Below are 21240 nucleotides of genomic sequence, written 5' to 3' on the forward strand. Positions count from 1 at the left end.
ATACGTGGGAGCATCCCTCTTGGGGGCTTGCCAAGGGTGCAGGGTAGACCCATACATGGACATTTAAAAGCCTTTTAGTTACATTGCATCAAGTCATCATCACTTCCTTTGCAAAACATTCTCTTATCACCATACCCTAGTGCTAAAACAGGAGACTTGTAACACAGGGCTGTTCAACTTCTAAGCAGCTGGAGACTGCAGACTTTTAGGCCATATATGGTGTAGGTGCATGCCACACCTCACTGAGCTGCATAGGCACCAAGGAATGCAAGAGAAGTTCCATTTAAAACTTGTTTTGGTTTTTATGAGACATCTGCCCTCTTAGTGACTCGAGAATAATTTTTAAAAATGACAAAACTGGAAAAAGCCCACAAATTTTGACCCATGTTTTATGGATTCTTTCTCTTAGTGGTTTGTTTTTTAATGAAGCTCGTTGTTTAAGAATTGTTTAATGGCACTTGTGCTAACATGAAGGGAACACATGAGGTCCATGATGGCCTTGGCATAGGAAAGTAAAGGATGATTTAATCAGGAATTGTTATTTAGACCCTTGATCAAAGATATTGATATCCTTTGTAATATCCAAGATATGGTTCTGTGGCACATGTCTATATACATCACTCCTTGGATGAAGCTTATTTGGCAGGGAGGTAATGCATACAGCGTCTTTTGACTCTTGGAATGTCATTCACTGTGTTTTCTGCTATTAATAAAATATATTGTAGCTTCTGTCCTGCTTCATCAAGCTGGTACATGACATCCCAAACATAAAAGCCAGATGAAACCCCATTCCCAGTGAGAACCTCAGTTTCTGTCGAGGTCAGGTCATTAAAGGTTTAAGCCATATAAGAGTCAAGAATGGCAATGGAAAATGGTCTGAACATCCCAAAGACATCCCCTGATGTGCATTCTCTGTCCCAGGAGGGAGAAAAGTGAAGTCAATTGAAATAAACTGCAGTAGAGGACATGGGTTAGAGGACAAATTGTAGAGGAGATTTGGATGTTTTAACCTTGTTCCAATTCTTTTTCCACAGCCACAGGGACTTAAAACCAGAAAACTTACTGTTGGACGAAAAGAACAATATCCGGATAGCAGACTTCGGAATGGCATCACTGCAGGTTGGGGACAGCTTATTAGAAACCAGCTGTGGGTGAGTGTTTCCAATTGCATTATATGAGTCAGAGGTGGGAAGAAATCTCTCTCACCATCCAGTGACTCTCCGCCCCTAAGCAGAAGCTCTCTTGAACACTTGTCGCTTTGAGTTTTATTATTTTAGGTAAATGCTTGATGCTTTTAGCACCTTGCTGTTGTGTATTTGTAGGATAGAGTTGCATGGGCAGGCGACACATATGCTATATAGCCTAGGGGTTGCAGTGGACTTATACTTGCCTACACCAAATGCAATTTTTTCTCAGTGAGATAGTGAGTCCCTAAGACATACATGGTGTGTATGTGAACTAGACTGAGATGCTGTATTTACTCGAATACAAGACCACGTTGTCCCCCACAATTGGCAAAGGAGAAAAAAAGCCCTATCATAAATGTATACACAGAAATCTCATTGTCTATCATTAAACTGCTGCCAAAGCAATGAAAACCAACTATGAAGTTGATTAAATGCAGCCAACGCTAAGCATAACTATAAAACACCTGGCCTACACTAGGCAAACATGCAAATACAACCCTGCCATAAGGATAGGCTAGTGAAGTCCATCTGTATAAGACATCTGGTAGTACCCATTAAACTCAGTCCCCTTGACCACTGGCTCTTTTTCAAGTCATGTTGAGCCATGACATTGCATACATTTTGACTTCCTGTTCATTCCCAGCTGTGTCTTTTTTTCCCATTAACAATGATTCCTGGTTCTTCATGAGCCTTAAATGCCTGGCAAACATCACAAAATGGGGCCCAGACAATTCACCCCAAATCTCTCTGTTGCCCCCTCTCTGTCTGCCACAAATGATTAGTGTGGTTCTGCCCTCCATGAGGTGAAGCCAGACCAGGTTGCCCTGTGCCTCATCTGCATATACATTTTTGAAGCATCCTGGCTCTCTTCACAAGAATATGTGGTTCCCGGCATGAGCAGGGGCAAATTAGCATATGGCTTCTTTGTCGGGGGTATCTGGAGTATACACATACTGAACAGTGCTGAGCTATGGAGTCACCATGGCTTGAAATGCTGTTGACTGCTGGGGGCCAGCACAGTGAACTGTGTGGAAAATCACCAGCTTTTGGCTTTGGACTACTACCATACGCAGTTTGTATTAGGTGCTCAAAATTGTGTTTATGGAGTACCTGTGCTAAAACTTGTAGCAGTTTCACAGAATGGCAACACGTATCAATTCTGGATGAACAAAGTACATGGGTGCTATATGCAAATTGCTACAGCTATGTTTAATTTCAAGGTTACTGTTTTTAAATTTGCTCTTCATTTCCATGTGCTTGAGGGCAGCAGGGTATGATAGTAAAGAAAGAGGGAAGGGGCTGGCAAGGAGAAAAATTGGAGGTAAATAGAAAGCAAAAGAGCAATCTAACCCCCAAGATATATTTTCCCTGCTGCAGTTAGTGAGAGGGTGAGAAATTCAAGGCAAACCTCCAATAATTAGACACTATACCTAGAAAATTATAACAAGGTTTTAAATTTTCCATATATAGAATCTAATTATTGTGGGGGGGTTGTCTTATAATCAGCGTTATCTTCTATTGGAGTAAGTATGGTAGTAATTTGAGTAAATATGCCTAGCAGTTGTGAGAACCTCCATTTTTGAATGCCCAAACTAGAATACTATAAGGCAGGGCCAGATTCAGTCTTTGGGGCCATTTGAACCTTGCTTACAGACATAGGGCTTCAATGGCATTTGGTGGCAGGGGACTTGGGCAGCAGTTCCCTATGCTGTCATGGGGAAAAGCATGAGTTGCAGGTGCTTTCCCTGTGCTACCATGAGAAAAGTGACTTATGTGGTGGGGTCTCAGCACCCACTCACCTGCCCACCATCTCTGACCTTAACTCAGTCTATCCAGCCTGCATCCTTAAAAGATTGCTGACTACCACCATAATGGACAGCGTGTGCAACACTTTCTGAAAACTAGGCCCCTTTCAGATGTCTCAACTGGCTACAGAAATCAAGGTATTCCAATTACTTCATTCCTGAAAACCTTGCCTGGGCAGATCTAGGATTTTGAAAAGGGGTTTGCAGATAGTATGCTGCATCAGTATTATTCAGTTTGAGACTGAAGGAAAAACAAATATAATTTTACTGAATTATGCAGGATTTTGTTATATATTAAGTAAAAACTATGCAACTATACAGCTGGTCCAGTAAACATATATCACAAAGACTCCTTGCCTCAAGAGCAGTAAGTAGCAACATGAGTGAAGAAGATCTGTAAGGTGTGGGACTGCAAGAAGCATGGCTAGACTGCTAACTGTTCTCAGTGGTGGCAGATGGCAGAACAAGGAGCAATGGTCCCAAGTTGCAGCAAGGGAAGTTTAGGTTAGATATTAGGAAAAACTTTCTCACTAGGAGGATGGTGAAGCACTGGAACAGGATATCCAGAGAGGTTGTGGACTCTCCATTCTTGGAGGTTTTCAAGACCCAACTAGACAGAGCTTTGGCTGGGATGATCTAGTTGGGGCTGGTCCTGCTTTGAGCAAGAGGTTGGACTATATGACCTCCAGAGGTCCCTTCCAACCCTAAATTTCTATCATTTCTATGGCAGGAGCATAGTGAAGAAGCTGCAGACACATATGGCTCTGGGAAGCCTTAAAGTGAGCCTTTAAAGACAAGCCAGGTCTTTCACTGTTGCTGGTCTTTGTGCTGCTGCAAGGGGTGCAGCCCAGGTGGGCATGCACATGAGAAAGCCAAATTCTGAAGAGCATGGCTCAGGACAAGGCGCTGCTTAATCATTCCCTGCTAGGCAGTTTTCTCCCTCATTGCAGCAGCCTTGTTACCCAAGCAGAGGGGAGGGGATAGAGATGAATGGGCAAGCACCTAAGCCCACACCAGTTAACCCAGTCCCTGCTGGCTCTGGTACCAGCAAGTTGCTCCTTCACTGAAGTAGCTGTGCTGGCCAGGTTAAGGGAAGAGACCTACAGTGGTTCCCAAAATCTTACAGATTGCACACCACCAATTTAAAATGATACAGACTTAAGTACCGCCTGCAATTTTTTGTCATATAAAGTAATTATAATAAATCTCTTAACATGTACCACAGACAGGTTGTCTGCATACCACAGGTGGTACCTGTACCACAGATTGGGAGCTGCTGGAAGAGGGGATAGGACTTTCCCCCAAAGCAGTATGTGCCCTGGACTCTGGGAGCCCTGACTTTGGTATAGTTTTCTGCCCATATAGCAGCAGCTGTTCAAGCTGGCCAAGTGGAGGGGAGAGGGGAAGAGAGAATGGGACTTTCCCCAGTGCAGTGCCCTGGTTCCCAGGAGCCTGTCCTAGGCACATGGAGGGGATGGGAAAGAGAGGATGGGACTTTCCCTACCTGTCCTAGCTCCCAGAGCTGCACGCCACTTACCCATTCCCTGCTGACTCCGGTGCCAGAAATGTGTTTCTGCATCACAACAGTTGTGCTGGCCAGGTGGAGGAGGATAGGACTTTCCCTGGAGCAACATGTGCCCAAAAACCCAGCTACTGCCCATTCCCCGGTGGCTTTCATGCAGGCAGTTTGCAAGAAGTGACACTAGCACTGTCTGGGCCATTGGAGGGAAGAAGAAGGGCAGGAGGGTATAGGACCTTGCCTAGAGCAGCAAGCAGCAAGGGGATCAGGCTCATGGCTTTGCACTGCTTACCCTTACCCCACCCCCTTTTAATCTCCCTACCTGCACTTTTCCTTAGGTTTTCTCTTTCCTGTTTTGTTCCTCCAACCTCCTTTTGCAAATCTCCAAGCCCAGCCTGACTGAGCACAAGCAGGTCAGGGTCCCTCAGCATAGTTGCTGAGCGAGTAAAGCAGGTATCAAAGGTGAGCATGTCCATGCCAGTGCACCCTCTCTGGATCTGCCCCTGAAGCCTTGTTCCCGTTTACTGGCCACCACATAATTTTTGTGGGTCACCACAACCCACTAAGCAGTAGTGATAGCTTTTCAACCATGGGCTTGAATAATTATCCACAGGTGAAAAAATGCAAGAAATTTTTACCAGAAGGTATGGCCCCTTCCAGCTGCCACTATCCACTTCTGTTTGAATCTTTTGTTCGTGATCTCTGTAGCTTCCTTGTTGGGGCACAAAGAGCAACAGTGTGAAAGTCACTTGGGATTTGTGTGGTTAAATGAGATTACCTAGAAAATCTTGCATTGATTTAACAGTCAATGAATGATGGAGCTGATCAAATCTATGCCATTGCCATTCACATAAGCCTCTTTGTGGGGGGAAACAAGGCCTTTCTAGGAAGTTCCAAGACTCTAAGACAGCCAAAAATAAACACTAAAAATGACTAAAAACAGAAGCCAAATGCCAGGTTCCCTAAATCTTCTTCATAATGAAATGGAGCATGCAGGAGTGAGAGCCCCAGTTTCTCAAGCCATTCCAAGCTGTAATGTTTGCAGTGACTCAGCAGCAGGGTACCCCAAGGGAGTTTGAGTCATCACTTATGGGACCTGCTGTATGGTAGCACCACCTACTGGTAACACTTGAGAATTGCTTTCCTGACCACTTGCTGCCCAGTGGAAGGTCATCTCTGAATCCCACTTGCAACAGAAGAAAATCCTCAGGAAACAAATGGTAGGCTAAATACCGTTTGGAGCAGTTATTCTTACGTTGTCCATGTGAGAGAGAGAACTCAAACCTAATCCTTTTAGATTTGGTGTGAATTTGTTTCTCCTAACCATAAGTAGTCTGAGTTATACATAAGAACCTAAAAACTGCCATTTACTGCATCACACAGTAGGTCCGTCTTGCCCAGTATCCTGGGCGCATCTACACGAGATGCTTAGTGTGCAGAAGACTAATTCAACCATGTGTTAGTACGGCAGGAAAAGCCTGTACTAATGTGCAGTAGATGCACAATAGCATCACAACAACAAAAAAATAGTTCATCTGCACTAATGCTCAGTAGCACCGATTATGGTGCATTAAGTTAGTACCTGTCATTACAAGTACTAAACTTAATGCACTGTAATTACAGCACATTAATGAATGTGTAGACATGCCCCCTGTGTCATATACTGGCAAAGAGTGGATGCTGGAAGGGAGAGTGACCGGTGTATGACTGGGGGGGTTTTCTACTGTTCCTTTCCCACTTGCAGCCTCCAGCATTTTGGATCTAGGAAGTTAGATTCAGAGGCTGTGCCCCTCAGCTCCCATGGCCTACACACAGTGCAGTCAGGTTCACAAGTGTCTTCACACACAACCCTTCAGCACCTTCTGGAGTCACAGTCATGAGTGTCCCACACAGCTTGGTGAACACAACACAGTCCTCAACCTCATGCAGCCCTGCTGCTCTAGCCTACAGCCCCTTTGCAGCTCTGCCACTACATGTCACTGTGGACATGCAGCAGGCCCTGGGTACCTACCTTTCAGTCCTCCATATTACCCTTGGTTTCATCATCCTTGACCTCTAATGGGCAAAGCTGCCAGGAGAGTAAAATTATGGAACATGGGCAAATATCTGGCAATAAACAGATTGAGATGCATTAATTCCTTTCGAGTGATACCCTGTGGCAGGATTTGAACTCTTACCTATATGCCAAGAAAGAGCTCTGAACCTCCATTTGATTGCTTGCAGCTGCTCTGAAGTCTTTCCTCTCAGCTGAGAATTGAAATTCTCACCTCAGTTACCACAAAGCCTGTATATTGTTCTCAGGAAAACTCTTTCCTGCTTCCGCTCACTCCCTAACTCCCCCCACCCCTTGAAAAAACCCAATCTCATATAGCCCTGCAGGATACTTCAAACTCCTAGGGAACCACTCAGCAGGGATCCAATTCTTGTTAGCGGATGGCAGTGCCATCCCTGCGTACAGTCTCGAAGGAAGACCTCCTTTCCATCAGCAGTGCTGGAATTCAAACCTCAGTGCCTCAAGCAGAGGCAGCCCCCATGTTGCTGCCTTAAAACACACTAATAAAGAAATCAATGGAATGGAAGAGACGTGACTGTAATAAACAGAACACAGCAACACTGTGATCTCCTGCCTTGCAGATGCATTTTAAGCACGGTGCCAATCACCGGGCTTCCATGTGAGCTATTACACCACTTCATTAATTCTCCTGGCATGGGGCCCACCATGGCTCATACTGGTGCCTTGTGATATATCTGGTTTGGGGGTGAAAGGAGGGAGGGAGGGAGGAAGGAATATGTAATGTCGTGCTGCACATTGACAAAGGAAGGCAGTAGAATCCTGGCTACCCTGCCCGTGAAACATTCAGTAACCAATATCAGAGCTTTTCAAGGCAACAGCATTACCTGCGCTTGACATAGCAAAAAAAAAAAAAAAATGCAACGCAGAGTGAATCATGGCTGTTATTGAGCTTTAATGAGCAGCTCCTCCAATGCACCTAGAAGTTAATTTCCAGAACGTTTTTATCCATGCTGTGAGCGTCAATAATGAAATGAAACTGTAACATTTCCATCAATAGCCACACAAGGCGCCTCCAGGTCAGTGGCAGTGAGTGGATCTGGTGGGATTCAGCAGTGTAGAAGAACTAACTTTCTGTTGGTGCAATGCCAGGGCTAGAGCGTGCAGTCAAAAGCCCTTTTCAATGTGGATGGAACTGCTTAGCACCACGTAGAGTTTGGATGGGTTGAGGTCTTCCAGTGCTGACTGACATCTGTAGCAATGTCACATGGTTGGGAGTATTACTTTCTTGTCGCTTCTCATATTTAATATTCCATGCTTCAGTTTCAGTGTTTGAGAGGAAATACTCATTGGATCAGCATAGATTGTTTTCTGTAACAGTGGTGGCTACCGATAAAAATATCCCTAGAGGAAATGATAAAAGTGCAGTCTGATTGTGTTTATGTGGGTTGGAGAACATGAAAGAGGAGGGGGGAGGTGGACTTGCTGTTTCATTGACATAATTTGTCACTGACTGACTTCATGTCAGGCCTTGGTTGTAATAAATCCCCATTACTGGAAACCTGTATCACTCAAATCCTCATTATACAAAGGGTAGAGACATAACCGACAGTTTTAAACACATGTCCCTGGACCCTCAAGGGGAGGAGAAATGGCGCTTAGGGTCTGAGGGGAAAATTGTGACTCTGGCAGCACAACTCATTGCAGAAACTGTACCACAAGGCAATCTTCTGGAGAAGCTGTCCCTAAAGTGTGGAAGTAATACAGCGGGTTTTTTGCATTCCTCCCAGAGCCGGGAGGCCCAGGAGCAAACAACAGGCTGCAAATGGAGCTGGGGACTTGGCAGCAGGCAGCTTTTATTAGTTCAGATTTCTTCATTTCTTCCTCAGCTTTACCCTTCCAGGCAAAAAAAAAAGTCCAGACAATTAAATGCTGAGAAATTCCCAACTCACTTCCTTCCAAATCCCAACTGCTTCTTTGCTGTGTGCTGAATAGGGATATTTTAGAGTGGTAGATATTTGCCAGGTGTGTTTCACTGTCAGTCGGTGACAAGAATGGTAAAGCCACCGGACTGGGATTCGGGAAAACTGGGACTGACTTCTGTGTCCACTACAGACATCCTGTGTGACAAGTCAGTCAAGATCCCTGTGCCTCAATTTTCCATCTGTAAAGTAGGATTTGTGATATGGTATTACTATATTTTCTTGCATGTAACACACACCATTTTTCCAAAATGTATCTTCTTGAAATTGGGCTGTTCATTATAAGTGAGGAAATAGCATAATATCAATTTCTGCCTCTGATGGAGGAGAGTAAAAGTAATGCTGGCTGTAGACACTTCACCCCCTACCCTGCACCTCGGAGGCTCCTACTGCTACTTACCGGTAGTTTCAAGGAAAGATCTTTTTTTTGTAGTTCTGCCTTTTGAAAACAAGGTTTTTGTCCTATTTGGAGGGGGGTTGTTGTATGAGAGGAAATACAGTGCAACAGGAAAACAAGACCACAGAGGAATACAGAGGCATCGCCAAGGAACAATATTTGAGACTTTGCAGTGATTTTTGTCACTCTTAGAAACCTGGAAATATCTTTTCACCCTCTTCCCACTTCTTCTCCCTTTCACTTTATCACCATGTAGGAAAGAGTCCTAGAGGGAATGGGATGGCGGTAGATAGGTGGGTGATTGAGAGCCTAGTGGCAGTGTTGGTCTCTGTGCTCGCTGGCTCTAAATCTCTGTGCCCAAAACAAATGGTAAAGAAGGCAAAGCTGACATGCAAATGCAGCTCGCCCCCGTTCCAAGCCCAGCCCCCAAAGAGGCAGTCGGCACAGAGACTGACACTGCTCCTGACAGGTCCTCAATTAACTAGCTGTATGCAGCAATCCCCTTACATCAGCGCCTCCATGGGGAATCCCTGCCCTGATCCAAAAAGCTGCATGCGTGTGGGAAGAATGATGATGATTATGGTTTCTGATTTGATTTAGAAAGGAGGAAAAGTCTTGCACCTGTCAGTTCCATAATAGAAGAAGAGAACCCCAACGCAGTCAATTCCTCTGCCCACCGCTCTCCCTCTAGGCGTTTCCCAGTAACCCTTTGCAGGCCCACAGACTCCCTGGATCTGTAAAATAAGCATGTGTGCCCAGGAGAGATGATTAGCAGTTAAGTGTGGGCACAGGATGTGTTCTCTATCTATAGCAACCAACACAGCATGGAGGAGGCCCTGACAGACATCCCATAGCCCCAAATCCATGTTACCGGTGTTTTGTATGTGACCATGCCTCTGGTTAAAGGTAGGGGCCTAGCAGTGCCAGTTATGGATTTTCAGGAGCTGGTCCTGATTTTAAGGAACCTGTCATGTGCCTTGCACTCATTTCTTTCTCTCTGTATATATATGAAAATACCTTGAAAGAAAATTATTCTGGTAGCAAAATCAAGCTTTCAAAACATAGGAGCCACCAGAATTAGTGTTTCCTCTTCCTGGGCATGAGTGGTTTCAATCCCCACATCTGTTTTCCTCCCTAGCTCCCAGTCCCGCTGCTCTCTGGCTCCCTATCCAAGTCCAAGTTCCAGTTCCTTTTGCCTCCCATACTCGCCTCCCTCACTGCAAGTTCCTTGTGTTAATTTACCTGTGAATTAACTAAGTCTGTATTACTAGTGTTTAGCTTTTTGTATGGGGATATGCTAACTTTTTTAAATTACTAAACATTTATTTTAAGGGCCAAATCACAGGTATACCAGAAAAGCAACAAGCAGCTAAAGCCTAATCCCCAGTTAAGTTTGTTTTCCAGTTGCTTTGGCATTGCAAGAGGACCAAAAACCATCTAAAGGGTGCACTGGTGAATATGACTTGATATTGAAAATGGCTTTGTCTCCAGTACATTCACTGGAGGTTCCAACTCGTGTGCTGCTGTGAATTGGCTACCATGTGTGCACGCAGCCCTCTAGCTTGCATGAGATGGTGCTTGGGATACCTAGCCTGCCCTGATGTGTAAGCTAAAGCTTGTTGTGCAGCCTAAACCCACTTTACAGGGAGGAAGCAGACCAAGCCACTCAGTTGCTGGTAGTTCTTCGTGGCTTCCCACAGTTCCTCCCATTGTGAAGACAAGACAGATGAGTTCTCCCACAATTCATGGGGAAAGAATCATAGAACAGCGTAATTTACTGCAGTGCTAAAATCTGTGGGGAATGCCCTGAAATCCTAGGAATATACACCAGAGACAGCTGGATCCAGGTGCCTGTCACTTGGTTTAACAATGAAGTAGAGGCATAGCTATTGTCTTGTTGGTTTAGTAAGTTTGATGCTACATGAAAGGAGGGTTAGGAGAACCAAACCACAGCCCTGGCTTCTCTGCAACTTCCTTTATGTCCTTGCCTTTGTTCTCCCAAAAGAGCTGGCTTAGTTGGCACTGCAGTCAGGACAGCAACATCATGGGGAACCACTAATGCTCTGAGTGAACATGAAGCTATGGAACTTATAAAGAGCAGTAAATTTTGATCCACGTAATCCACCAGTGAGAAAACATGGTGTGGCACACGGGTACAGTTGTCTTTTAACTAATGACTCATTACGGCTAATAGAATTGTTGCATGCAAATTAGGTGTACAGGATGATGACTAACTGAATTATCTTTGATGTCAGTAGCTGCACGTAAGAGTTACTCGAGCCTGTCTATCTATATCGTGTATATAATTAGATACAACAATTGTTAATAACCTTGCTAAATTATAACTTAATTTCTTCAAGTCTACATTATGCACAAGATTTCAGTTACTTTTAACTCACTAAAACTTGAAATCATCTGTGTTATTCAGTTGCCCAGATCATTTGGGACAAGGGAAAGACTGACACAGATGCTAGCTTTCTTGGAGGACCCAGTTTGTTAATTCAGTTGAACTCCTAAACTAATTAATGGGTTTGCTTTGAAATTTTCAGCCAAAAAAAAATGGGTCGGTCTGTATTTAAAAGAAGTGTTTGAAGTTTTTTGTGGATATGTGGATCCAAAAGCGTGCATCCCTGCTTTAATTGAGCTGAATGATAAAGTTGTTACCAGAACCCACGAACGGTACCCCTCTCCTCAGCATAAAGCTTTCTAGGCCTTCCACACATTGCTGTCTTCTCAAGTCTGAGTGCCATCTTACCACTCAAGTCTTCCTCCAAGGCATTCCTGTCATCTACTTCTTCCTCCTGCCCAATTCCATTTTCCTCTTGCCTTACCCCACTGGCATTTCCCTTCACCTCAGCTATTTGACAGAATGGGAGGGCTTTAGTGTTGGTGGTTAACTTACTGCCTTTGAAAGCCAACTGGAAGACAGTGAAGACCAGTGGAAGAAGAAGAGATGCAGCTGCTGACAGCCCCAGCAGCAGAAACAAGAGCTAGTGGCAGGAACAGAGAAATGTACGTGCCTTCTTTAACAATAGAACTTAGGGCATAAGGGCAACAGGGAGCAAGAGGGAGAAAGCAAGTGAGCAAGTACAATCTCAGAAACCATACTGCCTCCAGCTGTTGGGGCTTCATGTAGCACTGGTTCTCCCAGGAGTCAAAGCTGCAGAATAACCATTCAGAGCATCCCTGCCCCCCTGGGCAGGCTGTGGCCCAGGGAAGTCAACACCACTCCCGAAATAAGCACTGCTGGTTTTGGTGCCTCCTCACAGTAGAGCCTGCAGGCAAAACTTGCTTCTTTATCTTGCTCACTGATATTATTATTTGTTATCAGGGACAGATTGTGGCTTTGCAGCATGGAGATGCAGCTGAAGGGATGAGGAGATGGCCTGGGGGGAAGAGGCAGAGAAAGTTGCTTAGGCACACACATATATTGAATAATTAGTGATAAGAGCCAAAGAAATATTCATGACTCCGTGGAAAGATAAATAGATTTCTGATTAAATTTGAGTTTTCTCTTTAAAGTAGTTGAAGTTGCTTCATGATTGGCAGTGTGGAAATGAGTTTTCTATAGATTCTGGCTGGCCCGGAGATCCTGTTCAGAGCTGTTAGCCAAGATAATGCTTGCAAATGCCCTGCACTGGCAAGAATTTAGGGTGGCTTTGCCCGAAGCCTGCATTCCTGACAATTGCACTGCAGCTGTTTGAATGGTCAGGTTGACCCACCTTCTGATCCCCTACTTTCTCCTTGGATCCTACCCAATATATATATCCCAAGCTCAGCAGCAGCACTGACTTAGTTGGCCCAACTTTCCACATTAGATGCTATTGCCATTTTTTTTCACGACTGTTTGGAAAGTCCTTCATCTTGCATAAGGTTGAGTGCTTCTTCCACCAGGAGTTCTATATTCTTCTTTCCTGTCTTTCCAATTCATAGTAGCATTCTTACAACATCCAGAGGGGGAATCCTTTAAGAATCTTATAAGAAACTGTTCTTATTCAGATCAGAAAATGGGGTTGCATTGGGCATGCTTGCAAGCATTACATAGAAAAAGTAAGTTGGTATGTGGGTTACCCGGAGCTTGTGTGACACTGGAGCCCCTCTCTTTTGAAAGGATGTGACCATGAAAAGCAATCAGGATGAATGTATTCTGGTCTTGCCTACCTCTGCATCCAAAGCTAAATCTATCAGCCCTTGTCACTGATAAAATCAGCATGGAGAGATGATCCATATTACTGAGGTGGAAACTTGTTCCTCAACTCAGTGCTCCTCAGTATGCTATGTCCACTCAAGGAGCATTCTGATCCTCCAGGTAGCAAGGGTGACTGATGAATCACACAGGATACTAGGCTGAGACTAAGTGATCTGGGCTTAGTTTTGAGATGAATGTCCAATATCCTCTGTAATGCTGGGTAGGTCTTTTCATTTGTCAGGTACCTGAATTCCCCATCTTATAAGTAGGATAGCCCTTTTCTACCTCAGAGAGGCATTGTGTGGTTAAAATTCTTGCAGCACTGTAGGACATTCCAATACTATGGTCCTAGGGGCCGTATAAAAACTAGACTGCAGCTTACCTCCTGAAAACCTTTTCCAGAATGCTGCTCTGGCTCTGTAGTAGAAAATACGTTAAAATTGAGGACCCTGGTAAACATTTAATTAAAGGTGCCATGGGATCTGATCCATGATTCCAACAATCTCACTTCCTGCTGTGCTGTTGATTGAGGATCAGATCCCCTACATGCCCTATTGTCGGTGCAAGGGGAGCCCAGGATTATGATCCCAGGCTATTTCTGCAATGGGTAAGTAGGAAACCAGTCAGCTGATCCCTGCTCCCACCCTCAGAACATATTGGAGTTAAGGGCTCCAGCGATCCGCCAAGGCTGGAAACACTGATCAGCTGACTGCCACTCCCAGCTTCGAGGGCACGCCAGAGCCCTGGACTCTGATACATCCCTGATGCTGGGACCCCCAGTGAGCTGCTGCTTCCAGCCTCTGGGCCGCAACAGACTCAATTTCTCCGATGTGTCCCCAAGGCTGGGAATAGTAGCTGATTGCAGCTCTGAGCCTTGGGGTCACACTGGAGCCCTTGACTCTGAGGCATCCCCACGTCTGGGAGTGGCAGTCAAATGATTGGGGCCCCTAGCCTTAGGCGCACGTAAGAACTCTTGACTCTTATGTGCTACCCAAGATGGAAGCCCCAATCAGCTGATGCCTAGCCAAGCGTGCAATTTAAGGCACAATGGGAACTGGCCACAAAGATATTACACTTATTTTGTGTAATAACTTTGTGGCTTATTCCATGTTTATTGTGCCATTCATTGCATTAATGTGTGGCTTGGTTACTACTTAAGCCGTGTGTAACTGGTTGATCACACCTTAAGTGTAACGTTTGCCAGGGGCCTAATATTGCCAGTCTCCGGTGACTAAACTGAACAGGTTGGTAGACACAGTTGTCCAAGGTGTAAGCTGTTTTTGCTTCATCTCTGCTGCAAGTAGTATTTGTTGTTTTCTGCATCTCCTAGCCCATGTTCTCATATTGCTCTGACTGAACAACTTGGCTTCAGTTTGCAATTTGCTCCATTAGTCCAGTCTTGGGCTCCAGCCCAAACTCTGTTATAGCTCCTCGTTCCTGACCTGAGTCTCTCTTAAGCGGTGACTGCCACCTGTGCAGTGGTTTCATGATGTATGTAAATATCTGCCAGGGACTTTGTTACTCACCAGAATAATTTAATTTGTGATCCATGATGCATTTGAGCCCAGGTCTGAAAACCTGTGCATTAACCCATTGCACCCTGTGCCTTGTAATGAACCAGTAGAGTTGTATTAATTTAGCAAAGGACAGGTCTATGAACCTGCTGCAGATGACTCTGCTGCTATTGCCTGGCAACTGTCTGAAGAGTGCTGGGGTAGCTGGAGAACAAGACTTCTTGGCTTTGGGATGCCCAGGTTTAGACAGGGTGGGATGGCAGCTGTTGCTAGTGGAGCCTCAAGGTGCCTTGAGCTTGTGTTTCTGGAGTTGTATGTATGTAGCTCGGTGAATCTTGGTTTAAGAGAAAAGGAGATAGTGTGCACTTCAAGGATAAGACTATGTACATAGTGTAAATAAACTGTTCTACATCTCTCCAGTAGCATTCAGAGTCCCTGAAAGCAATCACTACTCAGGGGGGAACAATATTATTGCATATTACTATTTGTCATTGTACTTTCCACTTTATAGCAATTTCAGTTCAAGCATCTCAAAGCCGTATGCAGACTCAAGTGAATTAAACCTTGCAACTCCATTGTGAAGTAGGGATTAAAATTATGGCTGCTGCTACTTTGCAAGTAGTGAAACTCAGAAACACAGAAAAATTAGGTCACATTTTTCAAAAATGGTCATTGATTTTAAATGCCCCAACTAGCAGTCATATTGGGAAATTGTGGTCTATGTAGCTTGTCAGAGATCATCTAGGACATCAGTGGCAGGGCTGGCAGGAGAGCCCAGAGAATCTAACACCTTGTCCTAGGCACTAGCCACATAACCATCCTGCCCCGCAATGCGCTAGTATACACCCATACCAGTTCTTCATTAGTAAGTAATTAGCCATGTTAGTCTGAAGTGAGGCAGAAGGTAGGGTAGAGACGCACCTTAACTGAATCAGAGATGCATGTGTTTGTGAGCAGGAGCTCACTTAATCAGATGTAATCAAATGCTGTCATAACATCCGATAAAGTCAGCTCCTGCTCATGAAAGTTTATGCATCTCTGATTCTATTAATCTATAATGTGCATCTCTACACTGCCTTCTGCTCAAGAAAGCAAAGCTTTTTAAATTCTCTGCCTTCCATGGAAAATGGGCATGTCTACATGTACAAATGCTGCAGAGTGGGTTTACTCTAGAGAAAGTAACCCAGAGTGAATTTATGCATAAATGCCTGCCCACCCCAGGCAAGCATCTACATGTGGGGGGATAAAGGAGCAGATTTGCTGCTCCTGCCCCCGCTGGCCCTGCACTGGCCCCCTGCAGCAGCCAGGGGCAGTTGTACCCTCCCCCTGGGTGCTAGCCCAGGGGCTGGCAGGGAGCATGGGGCCAGGAGACAGCTGGGAGATTGCTCCCTGCCCCTGGGAGCTCTGCTGCTGGGGTAGGCTCCATAGTGGAGCCCATGCAGGGGCAGTGTCCCCCTGCCTTAGCGCAGGGAGGTCCTATCCCCAGCTCCCCAGTTGGGAGCAAGGGGCTTGGAAAGAGCTGCAGGGGAGGGTGTGGGACTTGACCCTCCCCTGCAGCTCTTTCCAAGTCCCATGCCTCAGTCACCCAATCGGGGCACAGGGCTGGGACCTGCCCCTGACCAGGACAGTTCCCAGCCAGCCCCAGGCTGCATGGGGAAGTCTGCACGTGCAACCCGGAGCTGGCTAGGGACTGCCTGAAATGGAATAGTCTCCAGCCACCTCCAGGCCACATACAGACTTCCCCAGGCAACCCAGGGCTGGCTGAGAACTGTCCCAGTCGGGCAGGTCCCAGCCAGCTCCAGGTTAGGTGGGAAAATCTCATGCAGGGAGCTCCCAGCCCCAGTTCCACAATCACAGATTGGGGGCTGGGAGCTTTTTCCCAGCCCTTCCTCTATGATTGCCTAATGGGGACTGGGAACTTGTTTTAAGTATTTGCAAGTAAATTTGCTACTTGTATTTACAGATAGCAAATTTACACACGACTAGAGTAAATTGCTGTGCAGTAAATGTCTGCACGTGTACATGGTGATGCTTACTGTGCAGTAATTTGCTCTAATCTCATGTAAAGCATTTTATGTAGATGTGCCCAGTTTCTACCTTTCCCTTACAAGTGTATATCACATTGGTTGAGCTTAACTTGCAGGACAGTTACAGTCCCAAACCTATCGTGAGTTTGTTGTTATGGTCTTCCTAGAAACACGGTATTGAATCCTCACATTAGGGCATTCCATCTACACATAAAGACATTTTATCATGATGGAAGTACTGTACACATAGAGATATCATTGTTCATTAATGCAGCATCCTGAAACAATGATACAAACATTATGACACAAAACAGATGCACCAAGCATATAGGACAAATATGTGAAGGAGACAGCTTACTACCTACAGGGAGATATCAGTAGATGCTTTGTACAGGTTTGCATATGTGCTTATTGTAGTTTTGTCCTTTCTCTTTTGTCAGGCTGCCTTTAATGAAGCCTATAAAATAAATAACCGTTGCTGTACTTTTTAGTAAGTAAAATAATTGCCTGGCACACTCAAGTAACTGACCCTTCTGGGGGATGGTTTCTCAGTCAGGAACCAAACCAGTGGAGTAGGGTGCAGGTTGCTATGAGCACAGGTCACCTCATTAGGTAAAGCTGACACTGCCCATCCTGTCCTCTTTTAAACAAGATGTTGCATTTTAATCTTTTCTACCCACTTGAGATGCCAGGAGCAAGTATAAGATTACATTATCTTTAATGATGGTTGCAGGAAAGCAGGGTCATGTGTTAGATGTCTGAGTTTGATTGGTCTGGGGGGATATTTTTTAAAAGCTGAGCTACTTGTGTATCTGGACTGCCTTCAGTTTCTCAGACAGTGTGAAGTAAAAATATCTGAGTGAAGGCAATTGGGCTGGAGTTATGCAGCAGTGGTGTATCAGTCTTCACCCCTTTATTCCAGCCCAAAGCCTTTTCTCCTAATCTGGTATGGAGTAGGGAGAGATGTTATCTCTGGTGGTGGCAGCAAAAGAATCCTGGTCTGACTTATAAATTACCATGTTTGGGGGCGGGGGGAAGTGGAGAGGTTAATTTTTTTAGGAGTGTATTACCAAATGAGAGAGAGAGATAGAGGAGAGCTTCCCAATAAGTATATACAGCTACAGGTCCACCAAAATGGATCTGTAAACTCCAAACAAGGTCCCAAGAACATGATGATCCTCAGAACAAGACCTTGGTCACTTTGGAACTGTTCCAAAGCCTGCAGAAGTCAGTGTCTTTCCACTAATTTTGGTAGGATTTGCTTAATTGGGACAATAATTGTATTCTGAAAGAGATGGATCAGAGACTGGATTGATGTTGAAGGTTTTGTCTAAAGTATGCTTTAGGATTATTCCACATCCTGAATATAAATCCATCTCAGAAAGAGACTTTGACAGAATGAAGGAGGGGGGGTGTTGTTCTGTTCCTTCCAACTCAATTTATGTAAACGGTACTCAGATACCACCATAGTAGACAAAGAAGACATGGACATACTGAATAGTGTTGTATACTTACCTAATTGCTTTTTGCTTTACAGATCACCACATTATGCCTGCCCCGAAGTAATCCGGGTAAGTTACTTTGAAACATAAACACCTGCGTAAAAATGTGTCACTCATTAAATGTGCAGAAAGTCAGTCTCCACAGCAAAGGACTCTTAAGCCAGTCAACATTGAAGAGGAAATAATATGGCAAACATTTTCTCTCATGTAGTGAGGCCTAGAAGTATGTCGTGCCAGTAGCGGAAAGAGGTGACAATATGTCAGTGTCAGAGGGCACAGTTCACTGAGGACCCCATCCATCAGAATCAGATGGACAGCTGGATCTGCAGTGAGCAGTTATTTGGGCCTGAGGTCCACATAGGCAATTTTGATGAGCTGTCACAAGCTGGGTCAGCACCCCCCCTCCCCACCATATCCCCTGTGCAACAGCTCACCAAAACTCCCTATGTGGGATGGGGCCCTAGGCAGTGGTGTCCAGGAGCAGGATGGGCACATGAGGCCAGGGTCACAGGGTGTAGTCACGGGGTGGTGGCAGTGCAGGGCTGGGGCTGGGTCAAAGCCACAGTCTGCTGCCAGCATGCCCCTATGATGGGCTCTAGTTCTTCAGGCAGCAGCATGCAAGGAGCAGATAGCAGCTCTGCTCCACCCCAGCCCCACACTGTCACTGCTCCATAATCTGGCTCTGTGATCCTGCCCTCACCTGTCCGTGGAGAGCAACCCTGGATGCAGTGCACAGCCGGGTGGGGAGCTGCTTCTGGAGCCATGGCAAGGATCTTGGGGCGGTGACAACATAGCACTGGGGCAGAGCTAGAAGGTGCCGCCGGGCCTTGCTGAGGGGCGGCAACACCCACAAGGGGAAGAGGAGGGCTGTGAGCCCCATGGAGGCGGCTTAGGAGGCCAAGGAGGGGAGGCAGGGGCAGGGAATGGCCATGGGGCACTGCCAACCCCACCGAATGGGGGGAACTTAGCCTCCTTTCCCTCACCTGTCCCCTCCCCTGGCCTGAGGTGCATGGCCCCCAAGCGGGGGAGGGAGGGGGTAGACTCAGTGTCAACTCCACATCACTTGGGATGGTGATGGTGCTTTCCCCGCCACACCCTTGTAAGCAGCAACCAAGTGAGGCAGGGAGTCCCCCCCCTCTTCTGCCCCCCCCCACATCCTGTGCCGGTCTGCTGGCTTGGGACATAGCGGCACGGAGTGAAGCAGTGCAGGGGTAGTGGAAGTGGTAGGAACCCCAGTGAAGATGCTGCAACCAGGGCCAGGGGCCAGCCTTCATGGATACTGGCCAGGAGCCTTGTGGCCAGGTGTGCGGCCAGGTGGGGAGCTGCATCCAGGGCTGGGGGTCAGTCTCCATGAAAGCCAGCTGGGAGCACACAGGTAGGGTGGGTTCAGCCACATGCATCATGGCCCGGGCTGCCCCCATGCCTGGGTCAGCAGGGCCAGGGGACCCACCACAGTCCAGGCAGAATCACACCATGGGCTGGATCCAGCCCACAGGTCATATTTTGCCCACCCCTGAGCTAGATACACGTAATCTTGTTTTGCTTGATTGTTTTCATCCAGTGGGGCCAGCTGTGACATCCCTAAAGACATCACCCTGCCATTACAATCCTTAGCTTCCAGCTGAGGAAAGTGGAACCGGACAGTTGGCACTTCCTTGGCTTGCTGTTGAGCAATAGGAAATTCCCATTTTCCCTGTATCCCTTCCTCCCCAAAGGCTGAGTGCATGCAGCCTGTAGGCATCCAGAAAAAAACCAATTCCCTTTCCCCTCCAGCCCCCACTGATGAGTACCACAACTGCGAAGTTAAAAAAAATAAATGAGAATGGCCAGAAAACATTACAAGTTAGCAAATAATATGACTAATTTCAAGCCCCATTAAGAACCAACCAGGAGAGAAAAAAACTCTTGATATCATTAAGGGATCTCTGATGAAGAGCTGAATCCAGTCATTTTACTGGTGTAAGGCCATTCCCAGCCTTCCCATATTGTAGGCCCCATTCTCTCACATTCCCCAAATCACAGACAAGGGCATATCCTGACTTTCACGAGAAGCCAATGTATGAACACCCTTGCCTGCTAGTTAGGAACATTTCCTTGGAAGGCAGCTGCTTTGGTCACCACTTCCAGTCCTTCAATCTTCCTGCCCTGTTCTTCAAGGATATCTAATTTAAGCTCCTATCTTCATGTTGCACAGGGAGAAAAATACGATGGAAGGAAAGCAGATGTCTGGAGCTGTGGAGTCATTTTGTTCGCATTGTTAGTGGTGAGTCATCATCTTTGCTACATCCTTTAAAAGAAAAACACAATAAAAATCAACAAGGCTGCTGTATTTAATGTTAAATGTATTGACATGGTGTACATTTCTCCTGAGTTCTCTATATTTCTATAACTCTCTGCTGTGTGTACTATCTTTCTCTCTGCATGAGTCCCATAGGAAGCACATGGAAAATGTTTCACTGCTTCTTTGAAGTGCTGCTGCCCCTGTACAGCAGAGCAGAGAGGACTGTGGGAGAACTTGCTTCCCTAAATGCTCTTTGCTCTGTTATGATAGTGCAGCACTTTAGCCTGATTCAAAACTCATTGAAGTCAGTTGGCCTCAAAGGGGCAAGATGGTCAAGGTTGTAATTTCTGGGGCACTAGGAAAGCTGATCTTCACCAGATCACCAAAACATCTTGGGTTTTTGCTTTTGTTTCTGTTTTCTCTTTGTTTAACTGTGTGAGGAGGTTCCAGTTTTTTGCAGTTTTCTTGGTGTGGTTTGATTTGGTTTGGTATTTCTTACCGCATATGCATGTAAGGTGAAATAGTCATTCTGAAACATGAGATACTTAATATACATGATGATGAGGCATTTTAATTAGAGTGGCTCTCTGGGACCTGCTCTATTTAAAATGCCTCACCCTAGGCACATCTATAGGCACCCTAGGCCATAGTTTCTCAACCCATGGTACGCGTACCCCAGCGGGTACGCGAGACACAAGCAGGGGATACTCAGGCGTGAAAAACCCTGCAGCAAAGGGGCACCACTGCTCCCCCTGCCACTGCTGGGTTCACGTCCAGTCACTCGCCCCCCACCCCCAAGCCAGCTAAAGGCTGCTGCAGAAGGTGA

The 21240-nt window shown here is 45.9% G+C and overlaps 1 protein-coding gene across 5 annotated transcripts in view; it reads left to right on the forward strand.

Annotated features, from left to right (window-relative positions):
• Window positions 1–21240, forward strand: part of BRSK2 (BR serine/threonine kinase 2) — a 488884-nt gene that overhangs the window by 376651 nt on the left and 90993 nt on the right. For all 5 annotated transcript variants that reach the window (XM_019552172.1, XM_019552173.1, XM_019552174.1 and 2 more), the window contains exons 7-9: window positions 1035–1151; window positions 18169–18202; window positions 20328–20396. In XM_019552172.1, the coding sequence (XP_019407717.1) occupies window positions 1035–1151; window positions 18169–18202; window positions 20328–20396 (220 nt within the window). The remainder of the gene's footprint in view (window positions 1–1034; window positions 1152–18168; window positions 18203–20327; window positions 20397–21240) is intronic.

This window comes from Crocodylus porosus, unplaced genomic scaffold (genome assembly GCF_001723895.1).
Source record: "Crocodylus porosus isolate Cpor-Errol unplaced genomic scaffold, CroPor_comp1, whole genome shotgun sequence".
NCBI classification, from domain to species: domain Eukaryota; kingdom Metazoa; phylum Chordata; order Crocodylia; family Crocodylidae; genus Crocodylus; species Crocodylus porosus.